The 25,380-nt window shown below is 39.9% G+C and overlaps 1 protein-coding gene across 1 annotated transcript in view; it reads left to right on the forward strand.

Moving 5' to 3' along the window:
• Positions 1-14,497, forward strand: part of LOC107144122 (protein WWC3-like) — a 117,809-nt gene extending 103,312 nt beyond the window's left edge. Inside the window, exons 13-22 of the mRNA XM_015487957.1 lie at positions 53-360; positions 1,308-1,500; positions 2,641-2,808; positions 3,250-3,401; positions 4,634-4,799; positions 6,894-7,058; positions 8,866-8,958; positions 10,421-10,648; positions 11,130-11,257; positions 11,714-14,497. Of these exons, the coding sequence (XP_015343443.1) occupies positions 53-360; positions 1,308-1,500; positions 2,641-2,808; positions 3,250-3,401; positions 4,634-4,799; positions 6,894-7,058; positions 8,866-8,958; positions 10,421-10,648; positions 11,130-11,257; positions 11,714-11,780 (1,668 nt within the window). The 3' untranslated portion in view covers positions 11,781-14,497. The remainder of the gene's footprint in view (positions 1-52; positions 361-1,307; positions 1,501-2,640; positions 2,809-3,249; positions 3,402-4,633; positions 4,800-6,893; positions 7,059-8,865; positions 8,959-10,420; positions 10,649-11,129; positions 11,258-11,713) is intronic.
• Positions 14,498-25,380: the final 10,883 nt, after the last annotated feature.

Genomic DNA, 25,380 nt, shown 5'->3' on the forward strand with positions numbered 1-25,380 from the left:
CATTTGGAAGCAGATCATTCTTTACTCTGGGGGGTTATCTTGTGCACTGTAGGGTGTTCAGTGGTATGCCTGGCCTCCATCCACTGGATGCCATGATACTCACTTTCTCTCCAGTTGTGACAATAAAAAATGTCTCCAAACATTGCAGATGTCCCCTGGGGATAAGGTGGGGCAAAAATCCCCTTCAGTTGATGGCCACTGCTGCAGTCCAGTCAGAGGGACTTTTCCACTGTGGGGAATTTGTGGTCCACAAACTCTGGCTTTGTTTTCTAGGCATGACAGTGCCAGCGAATGTCTTCTTGTGCACGTGCTCCAGCTGAGGAACTTTGCTGGGCTGGTAATGAAGGAAGACTGTAAAATGTAAGCTCCCAGCTTGGAGATTTAGGGGCCATGTACAGCTGGTGATGGCCTTTCAGGGGCCCTCCTCCATACAGTGTGGTGCACCAACCTGGTCTACTTGGCAGTCTGGGGAAGGAATTTACAGTAAATCACTAGGGAATATCTATCTGAACTATAAAGAGCTATACGTTTTAAAAAGAGCCTAGTTAATTATTTGAGGCAGATGAAGTTATGTGCAGTGTTGACACCAAGGAAGTACCTATCATATGTGTTAAGAGGCCTCTGACTAGGATTAGGGAGACCTTGGCTGAGGAGAACAGGAAAAGTGAATTGGGACCACTTGGGAGTCACCTAGTAACCTTGGTCTTGATAGTGGAATTTCTACCTCTCTGCACTCCATGGCCCTAGGCAGGTACTCAATGGAGTGGTCACTTGCCATTCAAGACCAAGCTTGGAACCCCCCTTCCTTGAGTCTACTATGTAACTAGTCTTCTAAATTCCTTGGAAGCACCCTGGTGTAATTGGCTGAGGCTCCACCTGTGATTCAGCTTACCCTAATGATATATGTTGCAGTGGTGATAAATGTTTGAGAATCCCCCATGTGCCAAGTTCTAGGCTGGGAATGGAAAGGGCAGGGAAAATGTCAGTGCCCCCATGTGTTATAGGCTGACAAGTTGACAGTCAGTGCTGTGAGGAGACAGCCAAGGAGTTCTTGCCAAAACACGATGACCATCAGTACTATGGAAGCCCCTGGGGTATTTAGGACTGACCTCAAAGTTTTCCTTTGGCAAGTGAGCTCCCAGGGCACATCCAGTTCTTTGGGCTTACTCTTAGTTTACAAAGGAACTTTTTCCAAAGAACTCTGAAGTTTCCCCATGGGTACCAAAAGAGGGCCACTCATGAGGGTACACACTTGCATCACGTCAATAAGCACTGCCTGCCAATGCTTTCCTCCTGTCTGCTTCCAGCCACGTCCGCGTCTACTTGCCCCCGCTCGACTCTGGCACCCCCAACACTTACTGCTCCAAGGCTCTGGAATTCCAAGCCCCGCTGGTGTTTAATGAAGTGTTCAGAATCCCTGTGCATTCCAGCATGTTGACGTTGAAGTCACTTCAATTATATGTGTGTTCAGTGAATCCACAGCTGCAGGAAGAACTGCTGGTATGGCGCCGTGGCTCGTGCTGGCTCACTGCTCCATCCTTCCCTCCCTCTTCTCCCTGATTTGTGTTTAAGTCTTCTTTCCTTCCTTCCATTTTTTTCTTTTAAAATTCTTTTTTCTTAGTTTTTGTCTTTCTGCCTTTCTCTCTTTTCATTTGTTCATTTCTGTTGCCTTCCTTCCCCCCTCTTCTTCCTTTCTTCTCTCCCTCCTTCTCTTCCATTCTCTTTCCCTTCCCACTTCTGTGGGTAGCTTAGAAATGATCCTAATGTCAAGTAGTTTTTGTAGCTGAGAGTACAGAAAGGGATGAGCTAACCAATGATCTTGACCAGTGATTTTTACTTTAAATGTATTATCTCAATATGGAAAACCCCCATGCAATAGCTTCGATATTATCCCCATCGTCAGTCAAGAAACAAAGTAGGGTTGACTGATATGACAAATAAAATATAGGATGATCTGTTAAATTTGAATTTCAAATAAATTATGAATGCATTTAGTATATTTTAGTATAAGTATATATTATTAGTATATTAGTAATTAATAATAAGTATATATTATTAGTGTAAGTATATACTCATGCAATATTTGATACTTTCTTGTAGTAAAAAAATATATAGCTTACTTGAAATTCAAATATGCCTGAATTCCCTGTATTTTATCTGACAACCCTAGGATTAGACCTCAAGAGAGGCAACAAATAATCCTGAGAAGCCAGCCATGCAGTGTCCAGGCCAGGACTTGGAAGCCAGGATGGGTTATTTCCAGTGTTGAAATCTTTCCCCTGGCTCCTGTGTCCTGAGTGGTAGAATTAGGGAGTGTAGAGTTTAACAGGCCTTTCTTATTTCAAAAATTCTGAGGGAATCAGTGGTCCATCAAGTAGCCAAGCTCTGGGTCTGGCCCAGCCCTCCAAATTGCTACTTTGCCACTGTTCTAGCACTTTCTGATTGTGCTGAATATGCAAACAGGGGAGTCACACTTGTTAGGATCCTCTGGGACCACTTTCATTGTACTGTCATGCTTCTACTAAAAAGAAATATTTTATCTTATGATTGAAGGGTGAACTTGATATTTTAAAGGACTTTAGTTGCTAAGGTAAAATTATTCAGTTCTTGTTCTGGCTTTTCTTTTTAACACCTATGCAGGGCATTGCTCAGATTAATTTAGCTGAATGTGACAGTTCAGGCGACATGCAGCTGCGCTGGTACCCTGTGCAGGTCTTCGCCAGCTCGGAACCACCGAGGTGGAGGGAGAATGGGCGTGCTGGGGAGAGTGTCTCACGGGACCCTGGGCATGCCAGCTTGGGAAAGACGGTATGTGGCCCTGGTTTAAGGAGCTGACCTTTCATGGCTGCTTTTATGATTTTGAGACTGTCTTTGCTTGGGGAAATCATTTCTAAGAAGATTCTATGTGGATTTAAAGTCAGAATGTGGGGACATTGAAGTAGCATTTCAGAGGAAGATATAAAAATGGAATATATCCATATCTATAGCCTTTTCACAGTCATGCTTTTTTAATGCTAATGTGTTTATGATCACCAGAGGTTTGTTGGTTATCTTTAAATCTGACTGTTTGAAAAGGCCAATGAGTATCTTGCTGTGAACAGTGGGTGGGTTCTCCCATTGCAGAGCCATCAAGGCCCACAGTCCAAGGGTGATTGGATTGCTTATGGTGAACCATGGTGCCCGCTGTCTGCTTTGCTGCTGTAAGTTTGTGACTAGGCTTGTTCTTAGAAATGTCTTTTCCTCCTGCAGGATGCAGTGACGGTGTTACTGGCTCGAACCACAGCGCAGCTGCAAGCCGTGGAGAGAGAGCTGGCCGAGGAACGTGTGAAGCTGGAGTACACTGAGGAGGAGATCCTGGAGATGGAGAGGAAGGAAGAGCAGGCCGAGGCCATATCTGAGAGGCAAGTGCTTAGCTCCTAAGGGCGTTCGTGCAGTCCTCCAGACTCCACCCCAGCCAGGGGATGAGAGTGCTTTACACATCTTCAGGGAGATGAGGCATATTTTCTTAGGGCAAAACCAATGGGTGTTGTTCAGCCGTGGCTCTCTTGGTTGGAGCTGTCTTGGGGTGCAAGATGCTTTTCTCATTTCTGCTGGGTGATTCTCTGATTCTGTTGCTCAGGAGTTGGGAATCTGATGAGACGTTTGATACTGATCTGAAGAAGGCCAGTTCCCTGAGCTCTCTGTCCCAATTCTCTGTGCAGGATTTAAGCCTTCCCCTTCCCCTCTGGAATGTCACTTGAAAGGTGGGATTGTGGACTCCCCTTCACCAGGTCTGAATACAACAAGGTCCCTTTAAAGTCCCTTTGTTGCTGTTTTTGCTTTTCAACCTCCTCGTTGGGATCTAATCTATTTGCCACACAATTCATCCATTTAAAGTGTAAAATTCAGTGGTTTTCAGTATAGTAAAAGTGTGCCACTATTACCATAGTCCGTTGTAGGGCATTTTCATCTTGCCAAAAAAACCCCACCCCTTCTTCCTCTCCTCTAACTCCAGGCAAGCACAAATTTACTCTCCGTCTCTATGCACTTGCCTGTTCTGGACATTTTCCATAAATGGAATTTTGCAGTGTCCCTTTACATGTTACTAAAGGCAGAACATTAGTGATGTCCTTGACTCTGTAAAGCCCTGCATGTAATGGACAAATAATTCCTATGAGCAAGCACCTCTAGTGAAGTGGTTGGCTTGATCCTCTCTGGAGGCAATTTTATATTGTATTACTACCACATTTTTCCATGCCATTTTTCATCTTTCCAAAGGTTCCCTGTTTTTCCCATGGCTTCCCTAAATTTAGTTCAAGAGGAATTTATTTTTGGAAGGATAGTGCATAGCAGAGGGGGAGTATATTATGTTCAGGGATGGTCAGAAAGACAGGAGGGGCTCTGGGGTAGGGGTTTCTGGCATTTCCAGTGAGTGGCTGCAGTGGTTGATAAGAAAGACCCATGCTGTTCAAAAGCTTTGAAGTGTTTTCTTCCCTAGAAAGCAGAAATGCCCCTTTATTATATGAGGACAGCAACTGTTTTCAGTCAGTGAATAGAAATGGGTTTCATTGCGTTTCTCTACTACTGTGCTCCAATAGCAGCAATGAAAGCAATCCCTTCTGATGAATATTTGTGGGATTTTGTCTACCTTTAGGAGTTGGCAAGCTGACTCGGTTGACAGTGGCTGTAGCAACTGTACCCAGACCAGCCCCCCATACCCAGATCCCTGTTGTGTCAGTGTCAACTCCATCCATGGACACACATTTACTGGCCAGGCAGATCCTTACAGCTCTGAGAAGCTTCAGCCCCCACCTCTTAAGGTAAGTAGAAAATGTCAAGGGACTTTACAGAGCCCCTTGATATTTTAATGTATAATATCAGGTGCTGTCCAGAAAGAGAGGCTGTGTACCCCTAAATCCATCAGGGGAAATGTGAGGGGATGGGCAGAGGAGAGGCACTAAAGAAAACCAGAGATGATGGGCACATGCAGGTGTGGAAGGACATTATTACCAACAAGCACCAGCCACATGGACATCATGGAATGTGGGGAAGCCATGGTATACAATGCACAGTGCTGTTGAGTTTGGGGGTCATAGCTAAGCTAATACTGTGTTTTCCTGAGAGCTGAAGAAAAAAATCATCTGGTCTAACATTTGTAAAGGGCTTAATGTGGTGAAGCAGGTACTGCAGAAATATTTGTCAATTTTATATTTCAAGGAAAGGATAGCTACAACTAAAAATGTAGGTTTTTACTCCTTTGTGTGCTATTTTGTGGTGATCCATTCCTGTCTTCAGGGACAAATGTGTCAAGCAGTTTCCTGGGCCTCAAAGGGTTTGAGCACCTCTTGCTACTTACTCTTTGAAACATGAACAGCAAAGCATCCTTTTACCCCATCTGGTCAACTATGTTTTGTTGACATTGTATCAGTGCCCTGCTGAAATTTTATTACCCAGACTGTTCAGTACACACACACAAAAACCATTTATCACCACGGCCCCTGCCCTTGTCCTGAAACACAAGGTAAAATCTATCCCTTCGGCAGCTGCCCAAGCTGCAGCCTGTACAGCAGGTTTGGAGTAATTTTAGACTAGGCTGCCAGTAATTGCTGTTGTTCTACTTTTTACAACCTTGAAAAGCAGTAGTCTAAATCAGGGTGAGCGGCTGTGGGAGGCTAGTTTGGTGTTTCCCCCTTCCCCAAATTTTATTTTCAAAAATCTTCAAATCTACTCAAAGTTTGCTGGATTAATGCAATAGATATCCATATACCCATCACCTAGATTCCCCAACTGTTAGTCCATTCCCACATTTGCATTCTTTCTTTCTGTGTTGGCATATGTAGTTGCTAGGCATCATAGATACAATAAGGGGAAAAAACAAGAAATGGCCACCATTAACAGAGTATCAGACAGTTGAAAGGATGAATCCGTGAAATACAATTGTGTTCTATGTTAGGTAATCAAAATGTCCACTAAAGAATCAGATGGTAGGGAAGAGGGGTTTATATTTCTGGAAACATTTGTAATTTTAGGAAAACTTTACATTTAAAAATGCAAATTTGCATTTATATTTGAGAAAGGTCAGAATCATAAAATAGTGTGACTGCTGTGTAAAACAGCATGACAGTTTCTCAAAATGTTAAAAATAGGACTACTGTGTGGTCCAACGATCTCATTTCTGGGTATTTATCCAAAAGAATTGAAAGCAGAATCTCTGGCCCCAGGGAATCACCCCAATCTGCCTTCTAGCTCTGTGGGTTTGTCCATTCTGCATAATCATATAAATGGAATAGTATAATACATGACTTTTGTGTTTAGCTTCTTTTGCTCAACATAATGTTTTTTTTGAAGAGAGAGAGAGAGAATTTTTTAATATTTATTTTTTAGTTGTTGGCGGACACAACATCTTTCTTTGTATGTGGTGCTGAGGATCGAACCCGGGCCGCACGCATGCCAGGCGAGCACACTACCGCTTGAGCCACATCCCCAGCCCTCAACATAATGTTTTTGCAATTGATCTGTATTATATTGTATGTCAGAACTTTGTTCCTTTTATGGCTGAATAATATTCCCTTATGTGGATAGAATCTGGGTACTAGATGGTGAATCTGATGAAGGGTTGGTGACAAGTGGTCAAAATCTACTTATCTTGGACACAAAATCAAGAGGATTTTCTCTTGGACCATCCTGAGATGGTCCAGGATGGCACTAAGATGTCTTTTCCATGAACAAATAGAAAGTAGAGATCCTTGTAAAAGGCTCCCCCTAGTGTGTAGAGAATCCCAGCCATTCACTTTGGACACATGAGGTATGAAATGCCAGTTATATTTCAGGATGAGGTTAGAGAGATGGTTGTTTGCACTGTTTATTGCTTGTGTTATGGAAGAAGTCATAGTAATAAATCAACTGCTGCCCAGGTCGACAAGGAAACCAATACAGAAGATCTCTTCCCAGAAGAAGCAGTGAGCATCCTGAAGGAGCGGCCCAGCCGCCGCACCCGTGGGACACCTTTTGTTCGTAGTAGCACGATTGTACGTTCTCAGACCTTTTCACCTGGAGCACGAAGCCAGTATGTTTGCAGGGTGAGTCATAATTCCTTTGTCACCTCTCTGGATATTCCCTTATTTTTTCTCTTTGTCATGTTTTCATTTTTACTATTTATGCCAAAAGAGCTATGTATCTTCCCAAATTCTACCAGTGAATCAATGAATACCCTATGTGTTGACAGATGAAATCCGAGTTCTGCTGTTGCCTCCCCACTCTTGCCTGGTGCCTGTCTAATTCTGGATCCCTTCAGGATTGGGATACATTTTCCCCTGGTTTTTTAATGTTATACTTATGCCAACAAGTGGTCAGGAGGCAATATGAATCATTTCTACATTAGTTTAAGGAATAGCAAGTAAAAACAGGAACTGTCTTTAGTTGTGACCTGGAAGACCAGGTCCCTCTGCATGGTTACAAGTCCTGAAGTGTAGCTGTACCACTGGGTAGTGATAACCTGGAAGAACCTGGATGCTAAGGCAGTGGGTTCTGACTCAACTATATGTAAATTCATATCCTGTGAGGGAAAATGGGGATCCTCAGTGGTTCTCAACCTTGGCTGCACCTTGCAATCAAATCACATTGGAAGGCTTCATCACATATTGATGTCCAGGTCTCACCCCCAGAGATTTGTCATTGGTCATAGGTGGGGCTTGGCATCAGAACTTTTGGAAACTCCTAGATGGCTATAATGGGTGCATAGGACTTTGAACTCTCAGGTGGGTGGAGAGGAGACCCAATCCTGGGTGGTCATTGAAGACAGGACAGTGAGATGGAGGTTGGTAGGCAGTGATGATGTGACAACGATAGCACAGACCTGGACAGAAAAAGAGGTTATTTGTTTTTTTGTTTCTTTTTTTTATAGATAAATGGTCATGATGCTTACTCATATAGTTGGCTGCACTTGATTGAAGACTGTACTAATGTCTCTACCTTATTTTGGACTCTTGCTGAATGACCTAAGGGTAGACTCAGGGCTGCTTCTTGAGGAGGATAGGGTAATAATGCAGCAAAGTTTTGTTCACCTGGAGGAAGACTGGCAGTCCTTGTACAGTGCTCTACATTCTACACAAAAGCTGGCATTTACTGGCGATGTTGTCAGAGGCCTCATTTTTATGTATGTTGGTATCTTGGTGGGGCAGGTTCACTGATGTGCTACTGCATTTCCTGAGTATTTCAGGTTAACTGGCATAGAAAATAAGCTGTGAAGGCAAAGACTTGGGCTTTCACTCAGACATACGTTGTTTCTGTGGTAAGACCCTGACACCACATGAAATCCACAGTGTCATGGTGTGTCCCATAGAAGAAGGCATCCTTTATTTTTCCTCTTTAAAACCAGACTTTTCCCTTGACTGGCATAGCAGGAGTTGGTGGTGTTGGCTTGTTCCACTGCAGCAATGAGTCTCTTGTTTCAACAGCCATTCTCCCAACTTTCTCTGCCCAAACCAGAAATGCAGCAAATGAAGATGATTGATAAACAGTAAAAGGTGCTCAGGACAGTGCTGGCTTTTGTGAGCTTCATTCCTAATATCAAGTTGTAGTTGGAATCAATAGGGAAAAAATGTTATTGACTCAATCAGTGTGGAAACTCCACATGGTTCAGTTGATAGACCTAAAATGGGACCAGGGTGGTGGCTTTGTCTGCTTTGGTTTTGTCTTTCATTTTCCCTTGAAACTTTTCTGTAGGTTTTGTTTTAACTGAAATCCAAAGACCTGATAAGAGCACCAGAAGTCCAAAGTGTATTTGTGTGCCTCTAAAGAGAAATGAAATAATACCATTCAGAATACACACAGAATGAATAGTAAATTTCTGATAAAGTTCCTGAACATCATTTTTTTTTGATACAGCTTTATCGTAGTGACAGTGACAGTTCAACACTGCCCAGGAAGTCCCCCTTTGTGCGAAATACTTTGGAAAGACGAACCCTTCGCTATAAACAGGTGTGTGTTGTGTAAACTAAAATGGCATCTGTACTTGCCCTGGGAGTTATTTTTATAGCATTCAAAAGGTAATATTTCAGGTAATATTTAAGACTGTGTTATTTTCTTGTTTCTTGACAAAAAATCTTTGAAAACATATATAATGTCATAATGTTACCAGTATTTCTTAAGACGCTATTTTGTATAATTTGTGACCTTTATATTCTTAGATGTAGTGAATTAATAATAAATCAGTAACTGCCATCCCAGGTCTGTTTCCGCTTGGGTGGGAATTACTGCCCTCAACTTCATGAACAAGTCTTTTTTCTCTTAGGGGTTTGTTGAACATAGCATATTTGCTTACTTGAGGCTTGTATGGGGAGGAAAGTTTTTGACAGCTGGCGTGTGTGTGCACACACATGCCCACAAGTGTGTCCACACATACACATGGGCATGGGTGTGTATGAAGTTTTTTAAATGTAAAGCACTGATGTGGTTTGTAATGTGTTCTATCTTCTCTTATACCATGGTCCTAAGGCTTTTTCCATGTCAATATATGTTTTCATTTTTTTCAATGGCTACATTTTATGTTGACCTTAATTTATTTAATCATTTCCTGCCATTGTATATTTAGGTTTTCTCCCCCCCATCATAAACATCAGTTGGATCCCTTATCCATGTTGGCAGTTGTACCTTTTAGATGCATGGCAAAAATGATATCTCAGAACCAAAGAAAATGTATATCAAATGACTTCTGGAAACTGTGCTCATTTTTGATCCTGCCAGCCCCATATATGAGTGTCTGTTGCTCCATACTTTTGCAAATACATAGGTCATCATTCAAGAAAACAGTTTTCTTTTTTTTTTCAATCTTTTTTTTTAAATTTTTTATTATTGGCTGTTCAAAACATTACATAGTTCTTGATATATCATATTTCACACTTTGATTCAAGTGGGTTATGAGCTCCCATTTTTACCCCATATACAGATTGCAGAATCACATCAGTTACAGACACTAGTATGGCAAAATGTAAATCAATGGATGTGTAACTGAAGAAAACAGTTTTCTATTACTAAGCTTATTATTGTACTAGAGACAATCTTGCCCCTAAGTCTCTGTTTTTGTTTTATTTTTGTTGCCAGGCATTGAACCCAAGGGTGTTTAATCACTGAGCCACATCCTTAGCCCTTTTTGTTTTTTATTTTTTTGAGACACAGTCTCAGTAGGTTGCTAACAACTTCACTAAGTTACTGAAACTGGCTTTGAACCTGCAATCCTCCTACCTCAGCCTCCTGAGCTGTTAGGATTACAGGCATGCACCACCATGCCTGGCCCAAGTCTGTGTTTTTAAAATTTGGGCTGCACTTAGAGAGATACCTGTGCTGTACCTGTTTCCCATTAATTGTGGAAGAACCTTCCAGAAGGCCAAACATGTGGACTGGCTGGGCTGGTGTGCACAATCCTAGCTATGGTCTCCTGCAGTCCTGTAGGTCTTCCCTGGCTGAGCTCATGGCCCGCACCTCCCTGGACCTGGAGCTGGATCTCCAGGCATCTAGAACACGGCAGAGGCAGCTGAATGAGGAGATCTGTGCTCTCCGGGAGCTGAGGCAGAGGTTGGAAGATGCCCAGCTCCGAGGCCAGACCGACCTCCCGCACTGGGTGCTCCGAGATGAGCGGTTCCGCAGCCTGCTGAAGGAAGCAGAGAGGCAGGTGAGAGGTTGTTGGCCTGCCTTGGCAGGCTCCCTGCTTACTACCTGCCCACAGTCACAGCCCTTTGAAACAACTGTACTTGGGTTCAGAAGTAAGCATCTGGATAATGATGTAATTGTAATGATCTAGGGACTTATTTATGGGGCCAGTTCTCTTACTTCTATGGGTCTGGAGGGTAGCATTTATCATGGTACCAGCATACTTCTGGAGACTGTGGGAGTTGGAAGGAAAGCCCAGAGATACTCCCCAACTTGTGGGAGGAATGTTCTGCATCCCCGGTCTCCCAGCTCTGACTCCAGCCACCCCTAGTATGCCTGTGAAAAATTTCCCTGAGGGACGTGGAGGAGGTGGACCTTTCTTGACTCTGGATCTTCATGACTGGGGTTGGTTCCTCTGTGCTCCAGGTCTGAGTGTGAACTCACACATTCTTCCTTAAAAATGGCAATAAAAACATCTTGCTCATTAAATATTTCTGTTTCAGACACGACAGACCAAACTTGACTATCATCAAGAACAAGCAGCTGAGAAGATGCTAAAGAAGGCCTCCAAAGAGATCTATCAGTTGCGCGGGCAAAATCACAAAGAGCCCATCCAAGTGCAGACCTTCAGGTATGGGAGAAACAACACTGTGTCTAACCATGCTTGACACTTTCTTTTTACTATCAAACCTTTGTTATTATGAAAAACAAAGTAAGTATTGAAAAAAAACAGAAATACACTAAAAGCAGCATTCCCATCTCTAATAGCTAGTCCTAGTATTAATTTTTTATATCCTTGATATTCATATCCCCCGCATAAACTAGCTTGAAATGTTTCTTGCTTCCTTCAATTCTGATTTAGACTCATTGACTCATTCATTCATTTATTAATAAAACAAATATTCCTATACCTACTCTATACTAGGCACTGTTAGGCACTGAAGGTAAACCCCTGATCTCATGGGTCTTCGTAACTGATTAGAATTTAGAGACTGTATACAAATAGTGTTGTTGCTGGGGATTCAAATTCAGTCACCTTTCAGTGTCTGCAGAACAGCTTCTAACCTGTAATTCTTTCTGATCTCAGGGAGAAGATAGCATTTTTTACAAGACCAAGGATTAACATACCTCCTCTCCCAGCCGACGACGTTTGATGTAGTGCATTGTGCACAGAAGTATTTATCTGCCTGTTTTATTTTCATGAAGTTCTTAGATTAGCTAAATTTGTCTTTAAAATATTTGTGCAAAGCTATTAATATACACATTTTGTAAAAAAACATATATCTATACATATATATTTTATAATAGTGACGGCAACAGGGCTTGGTTTTTCCTTGTTGTGAAATTGACATCTCTGAAGACAGGTTATTTTATAAAAGATCAACTATCATGTTAAGAGTGTACAGTTTTTACACTGTTTTATTTGACTTAAAGGCTGGAAGACAGAAACGAAGTGAGTTCAGGCAAATTCACTGTATTGTAATTTATTTATAGTACTTTTTTCCTTGAAGGAAAATACTGACTTTAAGATGTATTTTAAGACTGAAATTTTGTTCTTCAGTATTTGTCATACAGTAGAATGGAACTTGGGGGCCGGTTTTGTTTCTGACACCCGAAACGCAAACACTATGTGCTAAATCTGTCACTTGTATCAGTTTCTGATAGGTGCATTTACCATGTATATTGTACACTTTCACTCTCTTTGTGTTATGTTAAAATATCAACTGCAGTGGTTCAGTTGTAATTCACAAGCCATGTATGCGTCGCAGGGCTCAGTGTCCATTGTGTGCTGTGCACTGATCGCTTCTCATTGCTGTGTTGTTGTCTAATGCATCTTTCTGTGCTTACCACAAGTCTGAAGCCGGTGACAGAGCCTCCGGCATCCCAGGTTTCAGCCTGCCTGTCCACAGTGGCCGTCCACACTGCCTGCATTTGTCAGACCATGTATAGCCCTGCCTTTCCCACCCTTCATGAGATTCTAAAGCAGGAGGGTGGGGTGGCTCCTGCCCTGCTGCTGTTTTGTGAAGGAAGGTAAAAGGTACCTCAGAATGTGTGTTTTCAGTGAAGCTGAGGTGGATGCAGCAGTTATGGCATAGGAATAACCTAGAAAGTGCTTCTTTGTGGAGAGAAGGACATGTGAGTAACTAGAATTACCCAATGAGTCATTTACAGGAGAGTATTTGAGTTAAATCAGAATGCCCCTATATTGGAGTCTACCCAATATTCCCCATGAGATCTTACAACTAGCTCATGAGGAAAAATAAAATTAATGTAATTAAATATGCCATTAGTCTTTTAAATGCTGAAAGATATAAGTAGTTTGCCTAGCACATGTTTATCATATGTGAAATGTACTCCCCTTCCTGAGGCCTCAGATAAGTATACAAGTTCGGTCACAGGAAATGTCAAAGAAAGCAGAATTTCTCTTCCTAGATTTTTCTTCCCCTCCCTTGAAAATATCCCTTGTAATCAGGTTTCTCTTCTTATCAATCTATAACCTACCCCCTTATATAACACACTTCCCTTTACATTTATTAAAAATGAATTTTGTAAAAGCATTTCATTGACACATGACCAATCACAGACAATGGAGTTTGTCAGTGGTGGTAAGACTGAAAACTTTATGCTATTCACTGTTGTCATCTCTTGCTATGTATTTCTGCTTCTAGTCTTGCTTTTGCTTTTTTTTTTTTTTTTTTTTTGCCAATTCCTTTTTGTACGAACCCACAACAGAGGTAGAGACTGCAAGCCTTGATCCTTATGAAAACTGCCATTTGGCAGACAGAGTTGCTGGGCAGGCCCTCTTTCTGTGCCCCCATGCTGCTGAAACTTTAAACTCCAACCAGGTGCCATCTGCTTCTGGGTACTGGGGTCTGCACAGGGCAGATTGCTCATGCCTCACATGCATGGCACCCTCCATGTGGGGACGGTGCCCTGAACACAGGGATTACATGCCACTTTTGAGCAACTGCCCCAGGAAGCTCTCTCCAAGCTGATCAGTAGGTTGAGACAATTTTTTTTTTTGCCAACCCCCTATTAAGTAATAGTACCAGTGTGGAGAAAACCCAGCAGGGCCAATATAAAAAGCCCCCAGACAAATGTTTTCAACTAAATATCATTCCCCAGTTGATAAAGATTTCCATGTGAGTGCTTCCCTCCTGTCCTCAAGGTTTTATTTTTATTTTTTTAAAAGAATTTGCCCACAAGAAACAAATGCAGCCTCAGCTTTGGTGTCAGTCCAAGGAGTACTTGTGTCTGACGCTCTTCTGTTTCACCTCTCCCTGCCTTCCTGTCTGTTGTGTCTGCTTTTGCATCTGGCAGGAACTGTAGCAAGGAAAGAAAATTGAGACAAATGAAGGCGAGATGAGCAGTTGTGTGGGAGACCAGTCCAAGCAGTCAGGAGGACAAGGAACACCCTTTGTTTCTCAGTCATGATGTGGCTTGCTACCTTCCAGCTAGTTACAACTGCCAGGCCCAGACAATGTGGCAAGTCAGACATGTGAAGTGCTGTCAGCTTAGGGGTATTTTCATCTGCTGTGTAAACTGGTGCATATATAGGGCCTCCTGAGAAGGAAAACTCTGCTATGTTTTATGAGCAGTTCTGGTCCAGAAATGATTAGGATTCTGCCATTAGGGTTTGTAGAAATAGCACTGTGTGTAAAAGGGAATTTGGTTTTTCAATATCTAATCACTGCATTGTCAGGCTTTGGTTGATTGATAATTGCTGAAATAAGTGACCTTCTGTTGTGGGAATAAATTATAATCAGTATTCATCTCTTTGTTTTTTGTTACTATTCTCTCTGATTGTGTCATTTGTATTGTTTGAAAGTATTTCTTCTATAAAATTAAACTAACCTGCCTTAAGAACAAAGTGGAAATGTGTGTGTTTTTTTAATTATGGAAACTTTTTTTTTGAGACAGGGTCCACTATGTTGCTTAGAGCCTCACGAAGTTGTTGAGGCTGGTCTCAAACTTGTGATCCTTCTGTCTCAGCCTCCTGAGTAGCTGGTTTATAGGCATGTGTCACCATGCCTGGCTTTGAAAAATATATAAAAAACAGGTGCTATGAATGAAGCTTAATAAAGAGTGCATGCTTAGCATACATGAGGCCCTGAGAGTTTCATCCCACTGCCATAAAAATAAGAACAAAACATGCACATTTTAAAATATGAAAATAGAGTTATAAAATCAGAGAATAGTAAAATGAATGTACATGCAGCCCCCACCTGCTTCAGCACAGGTCAATCATAGTCAATCGTTTTTTTTTTTACACTTCCACTCACTTCTCCTTCTTGTGACTTGAAGCAAATTCCATACACCTTATCATTTCATCGATAAATATTTGAGTACATATTGCCAATATGTACAACTTGGTTCCTTAAAACATGTACAACACCCTTATGTCTTAAAATTTACTAGTTCCTTAATGTTATTAAATATCCAAGGTTCACTTTCCCATTTGTCTTGTATCATTCTTTTCATTCTTTGAACAGAATCCAAGTATAAACTACTTATTAGGATTTTTTTTTGTCTGCTTTGGGTTTTTATTTTTGTCATAGCTTTCTTGAGATCTAATTCATGTACCATACAATTTACCCACTTAAAGCATGTAGTTCAATCTTTAATATATTGAGAATTGTGCAAATATCACCACAATTAATTTTGGAACATTTTTGTCTTCTCAAAATATGAACATTCATACCTATTAGCTGTCACTCCCCATTCCTCCGCTAGCCCAACCACCAGTCTACTTGTCTTCTCTCCAGATTTGCCTATGCAGGGCATTTCATACTGAGGGAATCATACAATATATAGCCATTTGTGTCATACTTCTTTCACTCAGCATAATGCTTTAGAGGTCCATCCACACTGTAGCATGTATATCATTTTTTATGGCTGAGTAATCCCCCATTATAGGGATAGGTCATATTTTATTCATCCATTCATCAATTGATGGACACTTTAGGTTGCTCCCACTCTTTGGCCAATGTTAATAATGCTGCTATGATCTTTCATGTTCAAACTTTTGTGTGATCTTTCATGTTCAAACTTATGTTTTCATTTCTCTTAGGTCTATACCTATGAGTGGAATTGCTGGGTCATATGGTCATATGGTAACTTCATATTTAAACTTTTGAGGAACTGCCAGACTGTTTCCCAAAGTCACAGCCCCAGTTTACATTCCCATTAGTAGTGTACTGGGTTCTGGTTTCTTCACATGCTGGCCAACACTTGTTGTGTCACTTTGATTATAGCAATCCTGGTAGTTGCAAAGTGGTGTCTTAATAGTTAGGTCTGTTTCTCAGTGTACAGGATTTAACATACACATATTTTGTTAGACATAGGTCATATGTCCCACTTTCCGGACTTATTGATGATATTCCTGTGGTATAGTTGAACATGTTCCTCAGAATTTCATTACTTACAAATTGGTAGTTGGATCTAAAAGTTTGATCACATTGCAGTTTATTTTTCTTCCTTTTTGGGGAGGGATAGGTGGCAAGACTTCTTCATTCTCATCTGCCCTGTAGTCTCTTTGTAATGTTAACAACTATTGGTAGTACCTAAACCCCTTGGTTCCTTAAGGATTGTAAAATGGTGATATTCTAATCCTATCATTTTTCCTACTTATTAGTTGAAATACCTTAATAAAAAGAAACCTACTCATCTATTTAGTTACCCTGTGGTACTGTTTTGGGAAAGCAAGATAAATTCTTTTTTATGTATATATATATTTTTATTTGTAGTTGGGCACAATACCTTTATTTTATTTATTTATTTTTATGTGGTGATGAAGATCGAACCCAGCGCCTCACACATGCTAGGTGAGCGCTCTACCACTGAGCCACAACCCTAGCCCCCATAAGATAAATTCTCAGTTCTTACCAGTTTTCAAAAATAATGATTTTGTTTGCTACCAATGCATAGTGGTGGCCAATTTGCTTTTAGTTTTGAGATTTTTTTTTTTTTGGTATCATTATTAGCATGTTGATTTAAACATGTTTGTGGTATTTTAATTCACTGTGGTTGTCCATATTGGTGATCAAATTCTCCTGTGTTTGGCTGGTAGAATCTCTCCTTGTTGATTCCTGGGTCTTTTTGTTATGACCCCCAAGGATCTGAGATGGATTCCTTATCATCCTGTATGACCAGAAGTTTGTGACCTGGAACTGGTCATTTTCTCAGGGTGACTCAGTTTCTTGTTGCTAGATGTCCTTGTTACTGCTCGAGTGGCCATTTTTAATGGATACACAATATTTTCTAAGGATAAAAAAAGGATGGTAGAAATAGAACATCACAGCATAACCCATTTGCTTTCTCCCATATCACATACATATACAACAGTTTCAGAATAACATTACCAACAGTGCCAACAATAATAGAATTACTGGAAACTGAAATTTTTCTTGCAACTCTTTTAGTACTTAAGGAATATATAGCCAAATTACTGTGATGGGGACTAGGTGTATAGCTCAGTGGTAGAATCTTGTGTTCAATCCCCAGTATAAAAAAAATAATATGATATAAAACAACTTGGAATATTTCCTGTTTGGCCTTTTTGGGATTTTTATGATTTGGTCTTTTAAATTTTATCTTATAACTATATAAAATATTGACATGGTTCCAAGGATAAATATACAAAAGAAGGTATATTCAAATGAGTCTAGTGTTTATTCTTGCCATTCTACCTTGTTCTTTAACTCACCTTGACAGTAAACCATTTAAGAAATATTGTTTTCCCAGGCATTGTTTTTTTAATGTTTATTTTTTTAGTTATAGGTGGACACAATATCTTTATTTTTTATGTGGTGCTGAGGATTGAACCCAGTGCCTCAGAATGCAAGGCAAATGCTCTCCCTCTGAGCCACAATCTCAGCCTCTGGGCATTGTTATTTAATATAAACAGACATATAAGCATATATGTGCATATATACAAATATACGTACATATGTGCATGTATGCAGATATGTACACATATATACATGTGAGTGTCCATACACACATATGTATTCGTGTTTTTCTCCTTTCTTGGATAAATGATAGCACAATAAACACACTTTTTTCCACCTGCTTTTTCATTTAAAAATATATCTTGGGGGGCCAGGTGTGGTGCAGTACAGGGTCAGAGTACTTGTCTAACTTGTATCACAAATATACACTATATGATATATATGTATATGTATGTGTGTATATATATTTGCATCCATTCTAAAGGCCACCAGAATCTGTATTGGCTACTATAATAATTTCCCTCTAATATCTGCCCCCATCTTTGTATCACCCACTCTTCTGTGTTCCTCTCCATCTTCTCCTCTCTCTTATAAGACCTGTCTTTGGATTTAGCTCCCACCTGGTTAATCCAGGATAAGCTCATCTTGAGATTTTAATTTAATTACCACTGCAAATACTTTTCAAATAAGGTCACACCCCAAATTTCAGGTTATCATATCTTTTGGGTTACTAAAAGGGCCACCACTCAACCCATTAAGAACTGCCTTGTCCCTGCACCCAAATTCACATCCATTGTACATGCAGAATACATTTCTCCTATTCCCACACCCTCCAAAGTGGTATAGGTAGGTATTCTTCATTTCCTTTTGCCCTTGCACACTGCATTATTGGCTGTATGACAGTTTATTCGGCCGTCTTGATTGGTTCTAGTTTATGCTATTAAAAAATAATGTGTTCATCTTCTGCAGACATCTTTTCACATTTTTGCCTTTATTTCTGTGGAGTAGATCACTAGACATGGGATCTCAGGACCAAAGGGTAAATGCATGTGGAATTTTGCTAGGTCTGACTGCCTCTCCCTTCTACCGAGTGTGCCACTTGTGTTCTCACCAGTAATGTATAAGATAGTGTCCCTGCAGCCTTACTAATAGAATGTCACATTTGTGAGTCCTTGCCTTGCAGAAGTGAGAAAACAGAACAGTCTGAATCTATGTTCATATGAGAGAGTCTGCTTTCATTACAGAGGCTTGTAGGTAGCTTTCAGCATCTGTCAGCACTAGTCTTTCTTCCTTTCTTTTTCAGTGCTGTCTTGGCTATTCTTGTTCATTTGTTCTTCCAAATGAATTTTATAATCAACTTGTCTAGCTCCAGGGAAAAAATAAAGAAGTCTTTACTGGAATTGCATTAAACTTAAAAATTTGGGAGGATTGACACCTTTATGATGTTGAATCCTCTTATCCAAGAATGTGTTGTGTATTTCCATTTGTTTAAGACTACTTTTGTGTCTTTCAGGAATGCTTTCCAGTTTTACTCATACACATTTCAGGTATTTCTTGATAGGTTCTTCCCTATTTTGTTTTCTATATTTTTACAAAGATAATATATATATATATATATATATATATATATACACACACACACAAAAGGCTATTTTTCTTTTTTTTTTCCAGACTTCAGTGAGAAAGCTATGTCTCAGTCTGTTTTCTGTTGCTATAAGAAAATACCTGTCACTTGATAATTTATAAAGAATAGAGATTTATTTAGCTCATGGTCTTGGAGGCCAGAAAGTCCAAGAACATGGTGAAAGCATCTGCTTGACTTCTGGTGAAGGCCTTGTGCTGTGCCACAACATGGCAGAAAATTGAACAAGCAGAGGGGTGCAGAAGAGAAAAATGAGGGACAACCTCACTTTATAATAGCTTGCCCTGACTTGTCCCTTTAGAGATGCACTAATCCCTCTTTACAACCTAATTACTTTCTAAAGCCTACCTCCCAACACTGCCACAGTAACAAATTCCAATATAACTTTTGGAGGGCACAAACCTTATTGACTTTAGGGGGTGAATCATGCACACACACACAAACACACACACACTTATAAAGGAAACATCTATCAATTTGTATTTTCTTGAGTGTTTTTAACATGAATGTTACTGACTTTCAAAATTGTCTTCTATATCTACTGAGAGGAACATATGATTGATTTGTAGTTGGTTTGCCAGTGTTTATGATTTCTGCATTTATATACTATAATAAATTTTTAGTGAAATCTTTGCCAGGTAGAGAATCAATTTCATACTCCATAAAACAATGTGAAAGTTTTTATTTTTTTCTCTGGACTCGGTGGATAACTTTGAGAGAATTCTACTAAGAAGCCGTCTGGGCCTGCTCTGTGCTTATTATTTTAATGTTTTCAAGGGTGCTCTTTAAATCACTTTCTCTATTTCTTTTGTAGACATTGGTCTTTTAAAACTTGTCTCAAAACTTCTTTAAAGAAGTTATTTTACCTATGTTTTCCAATTTATCTGTAAAGAGCTGTAGAGAGCAATCTTTTTTAAAATTTAATTTTGTTTATTTTTGTGCTGGGTATTGAAATTGGGGCACACTATCACTGAGTTATATCCCCATTCCTTTAATTATTTACTTTGAGACAGGATCTTGATAAGTTGATGAGGCTGGCCTTTAATTTGTAATCCTCTTGCCTCAGCCTCCTAAGCTGCTGGAGTTACAGGCATGTGCCACTGCACCCAGCCTTTTTTTTTTTTATAATTTTCTTCCTCTTGCTGCTGCTTTTCCTCTTCTTATTTCCACTTTCTGTACTGTATTTTCTTCTTGTTTTTACTTGATCAGGTTAGTTATTGAATTAAAAAAAAACTTTTCTTCCTGTTTTTCGAAGAGAACCAGCTTTTGGTTTTTTTTTTCCTATAGTTTTTCTTTTTATGACTCACAAAATACTGCTTTTATTTTTGTTAATCCTTCTTTGTTTTCTTGTGTCTTATATAGTTGCCTTTTTGTAGTTGTTTGAGTTGAATGTGTTTATTTTTTACTTTAAAATCTATATCATTAGTGCTAGGGTTGAAGCTGAGTTTTAGAGTACTTGCCTACCATATATGAAGCCCTGAGTTCAATCCCCATTACCACAAAAAGGAAAATTTACATCATGAAACCAATTTAGTGTGGCAAATTTTTCTCTGTCAACTGATATGTTGAGTTTTCATTATCATTATTCCTAAGAAATTCTATTTAACTTCAGACTACTTCTTCAAGCCAAGAGATGTTTATTGCCATGTCTTTAAAATGTTTTTCCAGATGTAAAGATCCATACAAATTTTTGTTAATGTCTAGTTACTGCCATCTAGTCAGACAATCCTATTCATTATTTTTATTCTTTGGAATCTACTGAATTTTTCTTTGTGGCCTATGATATAGTCAGATTTTGTGTCTATTTTCTGTGACAAGAAAGTGCATTCTGTATAATTAGGGCTCAGAGATTGATTGATTTATACATAGATCTGTACATATATACATAAAGGATTATTTTCCAGGCCTGCCATTGAAAATTATCACAATATTGGTGACTTAAAACACCAGGAATGTATTCTCTCACAGTTATGGAGGCCTGCAGTCTGAAATCAAGGTGTAGGCACAGCCATTTCCCCCCAAATGGCTCTAGGGTAGGATCCCTCATGCCTCTTGCAGCTCCCAATGGCTCCAGAAATTCCTTGGCCTATGGCCACATCACTCCCATCTTTGCTTCTGTGATCATGTGACTTCTTCCCCTCTCTCTCTCTCTCTCTCTCTCTCTCTCTCTCTCTCTCTCCAAATCTTACTCTCTGTTCTCTTATGAATAGATACCGATCATTGGATTTACAGCCCACCCCAAGTTTCATCTTGAAGATAATTAATTATATTTGCAAAGATGTTATTTCCAAATAAGGTCATATTTTGAGGTTTTGAGTGGACATGAATTTGGGGAGCAGAGCACACATGAATTTCAGCCCTCCCTGCATACCTAACTGTACATCTCCAAGCTCTACTTTGCTGATTAGTGGTCATGTTGACTGGGTGTTCTACATCTCGCTCAGGTCTTGTCTACTTGAGCCGTCCCAGGTGCATCGACTGATGTGTTAGTGTTTCTATTTTCCCTCGTATCTCCAGTAGCTCCTGCTTTTGAAAGCTGTTGCTGTGTAATTAGATGCAAAAGCATTAATGAATCTTAAGTATTTGTTACACATTTTAGCCTAGAGCATTGTGAAGCATCCCTCTTCATCCCTCTCCATGCTTTTTGGTCTCAATCCCATCCCAGATATCAAGAGTGTGATAATAGCTGCTTTTGATTTAATTTTTTTCCTTGTGAATCTTTGTAAGTCATCTATATTTGGTATTTTTGTTTTAGTTACACCTTTTTCTCCAACAGATTAATATTATATTGTGCTTTTTTAGATATTCTCAAAATGTTTTCTTTTAGCAGATGGTTTAGTTTAGCAATTTACATTTATTAATATTGTTATTATATAAAAATACTCTTATATCTGATCTGGGGGATATTTTCCAACTTTTGCTTGGCCCTGCTGCTGGCAGTTGTGGGAATTTGTCCCAAGACCTGGTTCATTCTTTCTGGCTCTCTTCTATAATCTTGATAAACCCTTTTATTTCAGAGATCCCCTGGTCTCAAGGGCTTTGTTTTAACACTGTTGTGACAAATGATAACAAACTTAATGGCTTAAAATACATATAGTTATCCTTTTATATTTGTTTCTAGAGGTCAGAGTTTAAAATGTGTCATACTGGGTGAACATCCACGTGTAGACAGGGCTGTGTTCCTTCTGCAGGCTCTCAAGGAGATCTATTCGCTTGCCCTTCTAGCGTCTAGAGGCTGCTTATGTTTGTACATTTATGACCCCATCCTCCATCTTCAAGGCCAGCAATGTAGCATTTTCAATTCCATCTTTCTGATCACTTTTCACATTGTCACACTTCCTTCTCGAACTGACCCTCCTGCCTCCTTCTTATAAGGACCCCTATGATGATAGTGAACCCATTTGGATAATCCAGGGCAACCTCATCATCTCAGGATTTCTAATTTAATCACAGTTGCCTTTTGTCATAAAAAGCAACATATTTACAGGTCTGTGATGAGGGGTGAACATCTTTGGAGTTCACTGTCCAACCTACCTCAGAAATATCCACCTCTGAAGTATTTGTGTTTGTATTCTAGTATGTATGCTCTCTTGCATGCATCTCAATTTTTGCTTTGGAACAAATGACCAGATAGTCCCTTTCCCTCTTAAGACAGGATTTGTAGGCTCCTGAAGAAGTCCGAAGGCAGAGGCTCCCTATTTTGTGGCATTTAGAAGCATCTTGCCTGAGACCTTTTGCTGGAGGCACACAGTCTTGTGGAATCCATGCTATTTCATCATTCCCACCAATAGCCACTCTGGCTACACTGCTTTTTCTACCCTGCAATTATAGGCAGAATCCCAAGGGTAATAAACACAAATTGTTTTACTGCAATGGAATTAGTTTAACAGAGATGATTTTGCAGTACTGTCTAATAGAATTATCTGGGATGATGGAATTATTCTCTATTTGCACCAAAATATTATAAGCACTAGCCACATGTGGCTCTTAACACTTGACAGGTGTCTAGCATGACCGGGGAACTGAATTTGAACTTTAAATTAATTTCAACATAAGTAGCAACTGTAGCTGGTGGCTATCCTATTAGGAGAGTGTAATTTGAGAAAAATAATATTTCCAATCCAAAGCCTTGGCACAAATTAACAACTCTTTTTGAAGGCCAGGCCAAGAATGACAAAAGCAGTTCCTTATCTAGGTGCAACAAAACAAATTACATCTATGGCCCATGTACAGTGAGGAGGCTATATAATGAATATCATCATGCCTCACTTTCCAACTCTCCATTCAGTGTCGTGAAGCCAGCTATGGTGGGAGAATTTATACCATGGGAACACAGCAAATGTTATAAATCAAGGCTCTGTCTGCTCTCCCCTTGGATAACTGGGTTGCTTGACGTTGACCTGCACACCACTGTGCACATGACAATTTGAAAAGGCAGTCCTACTGAGTTGCCCTAGTGCAATCTGAGTTTCTGGCACCCTAAGAAAGAAAGGAGATGCTGTGAGGCACAGGTTTCTTGCCAGAGAGGAAAAATTGAATTATTTCTTGGGAGAAGCAAGATTTCCCTCAGCCCTGAGAGCTACACAGGATCTTTTCTCAGTCTTCCTAGATGGGCAATGTCCTTGACAACAACTCCACTGCAAACTACAGAGGGATTTTAAAAGTTTTGTTTGTCACATCAATCAAGGCTATCCTTTTAGACAGATGTCAGTGTAGTATAGTGTGAGTTTTATAGCTTTCTGATGTCTGTTGTGATCTATAAATGCAGCTTGGAATGCCTGGGGAAGGCTAGATTGCATATTTTTGTATTCCATGTCATTTACTTCTTCCCCACATCTTTAAATTTTTTTTAAGTTGTAGATGGACATAATACCTCTTTCCTTCTTTCTTTCCTTCCTTCCTTCTTTCCTTCCTTCTCTCTCTCTCTCTCTCTCTCTCTCTCTCTCTCTCTCTCTCTCATCCAGTGCCCTTACATGTGACAGGCAAATGCTCCACCATTTAACAACGAGCCCAGTGCTTCCCCACACACACCCACCTCCCTGCAGGCAAATCTTTTATGCTGTTGGCCATATGCACAGCACCAAGCTAGATGTGGAATTCATTAATTCATTCATTCATTTCTTTGGGACAATGTATTCAGGTGTAAAAGCTCAGGACACAAAGACAGATGAAATAGTGATCCTTACCTCTAGGATTTATAGACTCACCATTTATATAATATTTTTTTGTGATGCTGGGGATTGAACACAGGACCTTGTGTGTGTGTGAGGCAAGCATTCTACTGACTGAGCTATATCCCCAGCTCCCTATAGAATAATTTACCAGATACTCAGAGCCGAAATTTGAAAGAGTTAAGATAGGCACTTGTCTTGGGTGCAAAATTTAAGAGGGCACCAAAAAAAACATCAGTAATCAAGATAAAATACTATTTTTTAAATCCAAAATTGATACAAAAATTCATGAGGCACAAAATATCAAATTTAAAAATAAAGACAGGTTGTTGTTTGAGAACCATGCATTGTTGTACAAACATAACAGTCATTCCCAACCAGCCTGGGCTTATAGGGCCCACATGTCCCTTAAGGGTGGGTTTACATGAATTAACAATGGCATGCAAATAAATTGGGCAACATGGAGCTTTATATATAGTTTGTGTGTTTTGATTTTACAGTCTATTAACTTTTTCCACTTGGTTCAAGGTATGGGAGATTATTTCAATAAATGTATATAGGGGTACACAATTTTCCTTGTATCTTAAGTTCCAAGAAGGCACAGCTTGCTCTTTCCAGATAGTTTACTTAAGCCTCATGATGCCCCCAAATGATGAATACGATTATTCTTCCTCTTCTCCCCTATTTTGCAGAAAGAAAAATGAAGTTTTACAGAAGCCTGGCAAAATAGCATACAGTAATATTCTATAACAGTCATGTCACAAGTCAAGGTGGTACATCATTAAAGGAGCTAATATTTGGCTGAGAACATTTTGGGATAATTTTGTTTCTGGTGTAACAAACATTGGGTCCCCAAGGCAGTGCTAAATGCTGGACTTTCAAAAACCGGTAAATTCAGCTCCCTCCAACAGCTTGAGGATTGATATGAGCAAGTGATTGGGGTATAAAATGGTGAGAGTTGGTGATGAACCTTTTTCCCCCAAGGAAAAAACCCAGGCACCCAGTGTAGAACTCAGTTTAACCACAGCATGCTCCTGCCAGGGAGCAGGAGGCTGATGTCAGGGCTGTTTCTGAGCCTGTCTGCAAAATGGGGACAGAGCATCAACCCTGCAGTATTGCTGTTAACATAATCTTGAGATAATCAAATAATCCTGAAGATGAATGGTGCTTTGTACACTATACATTTGCTGTATGAATACGGGGGGGGGGG

The sequence above is a fragment of the Marmota marmota genome, unplaced genomic scaffold (genome assembly GCF_001458135.2).
Source record: "Marmota marmota marmota unplaced genomic scaffold, marMar, whole genome shotgun sequence".
Lineage (NCBI taxonomy): Eukaryota > Metazoa > Chordata > Mammalia > Rodentia > Sciuridae > Marmota > Marmota marmota.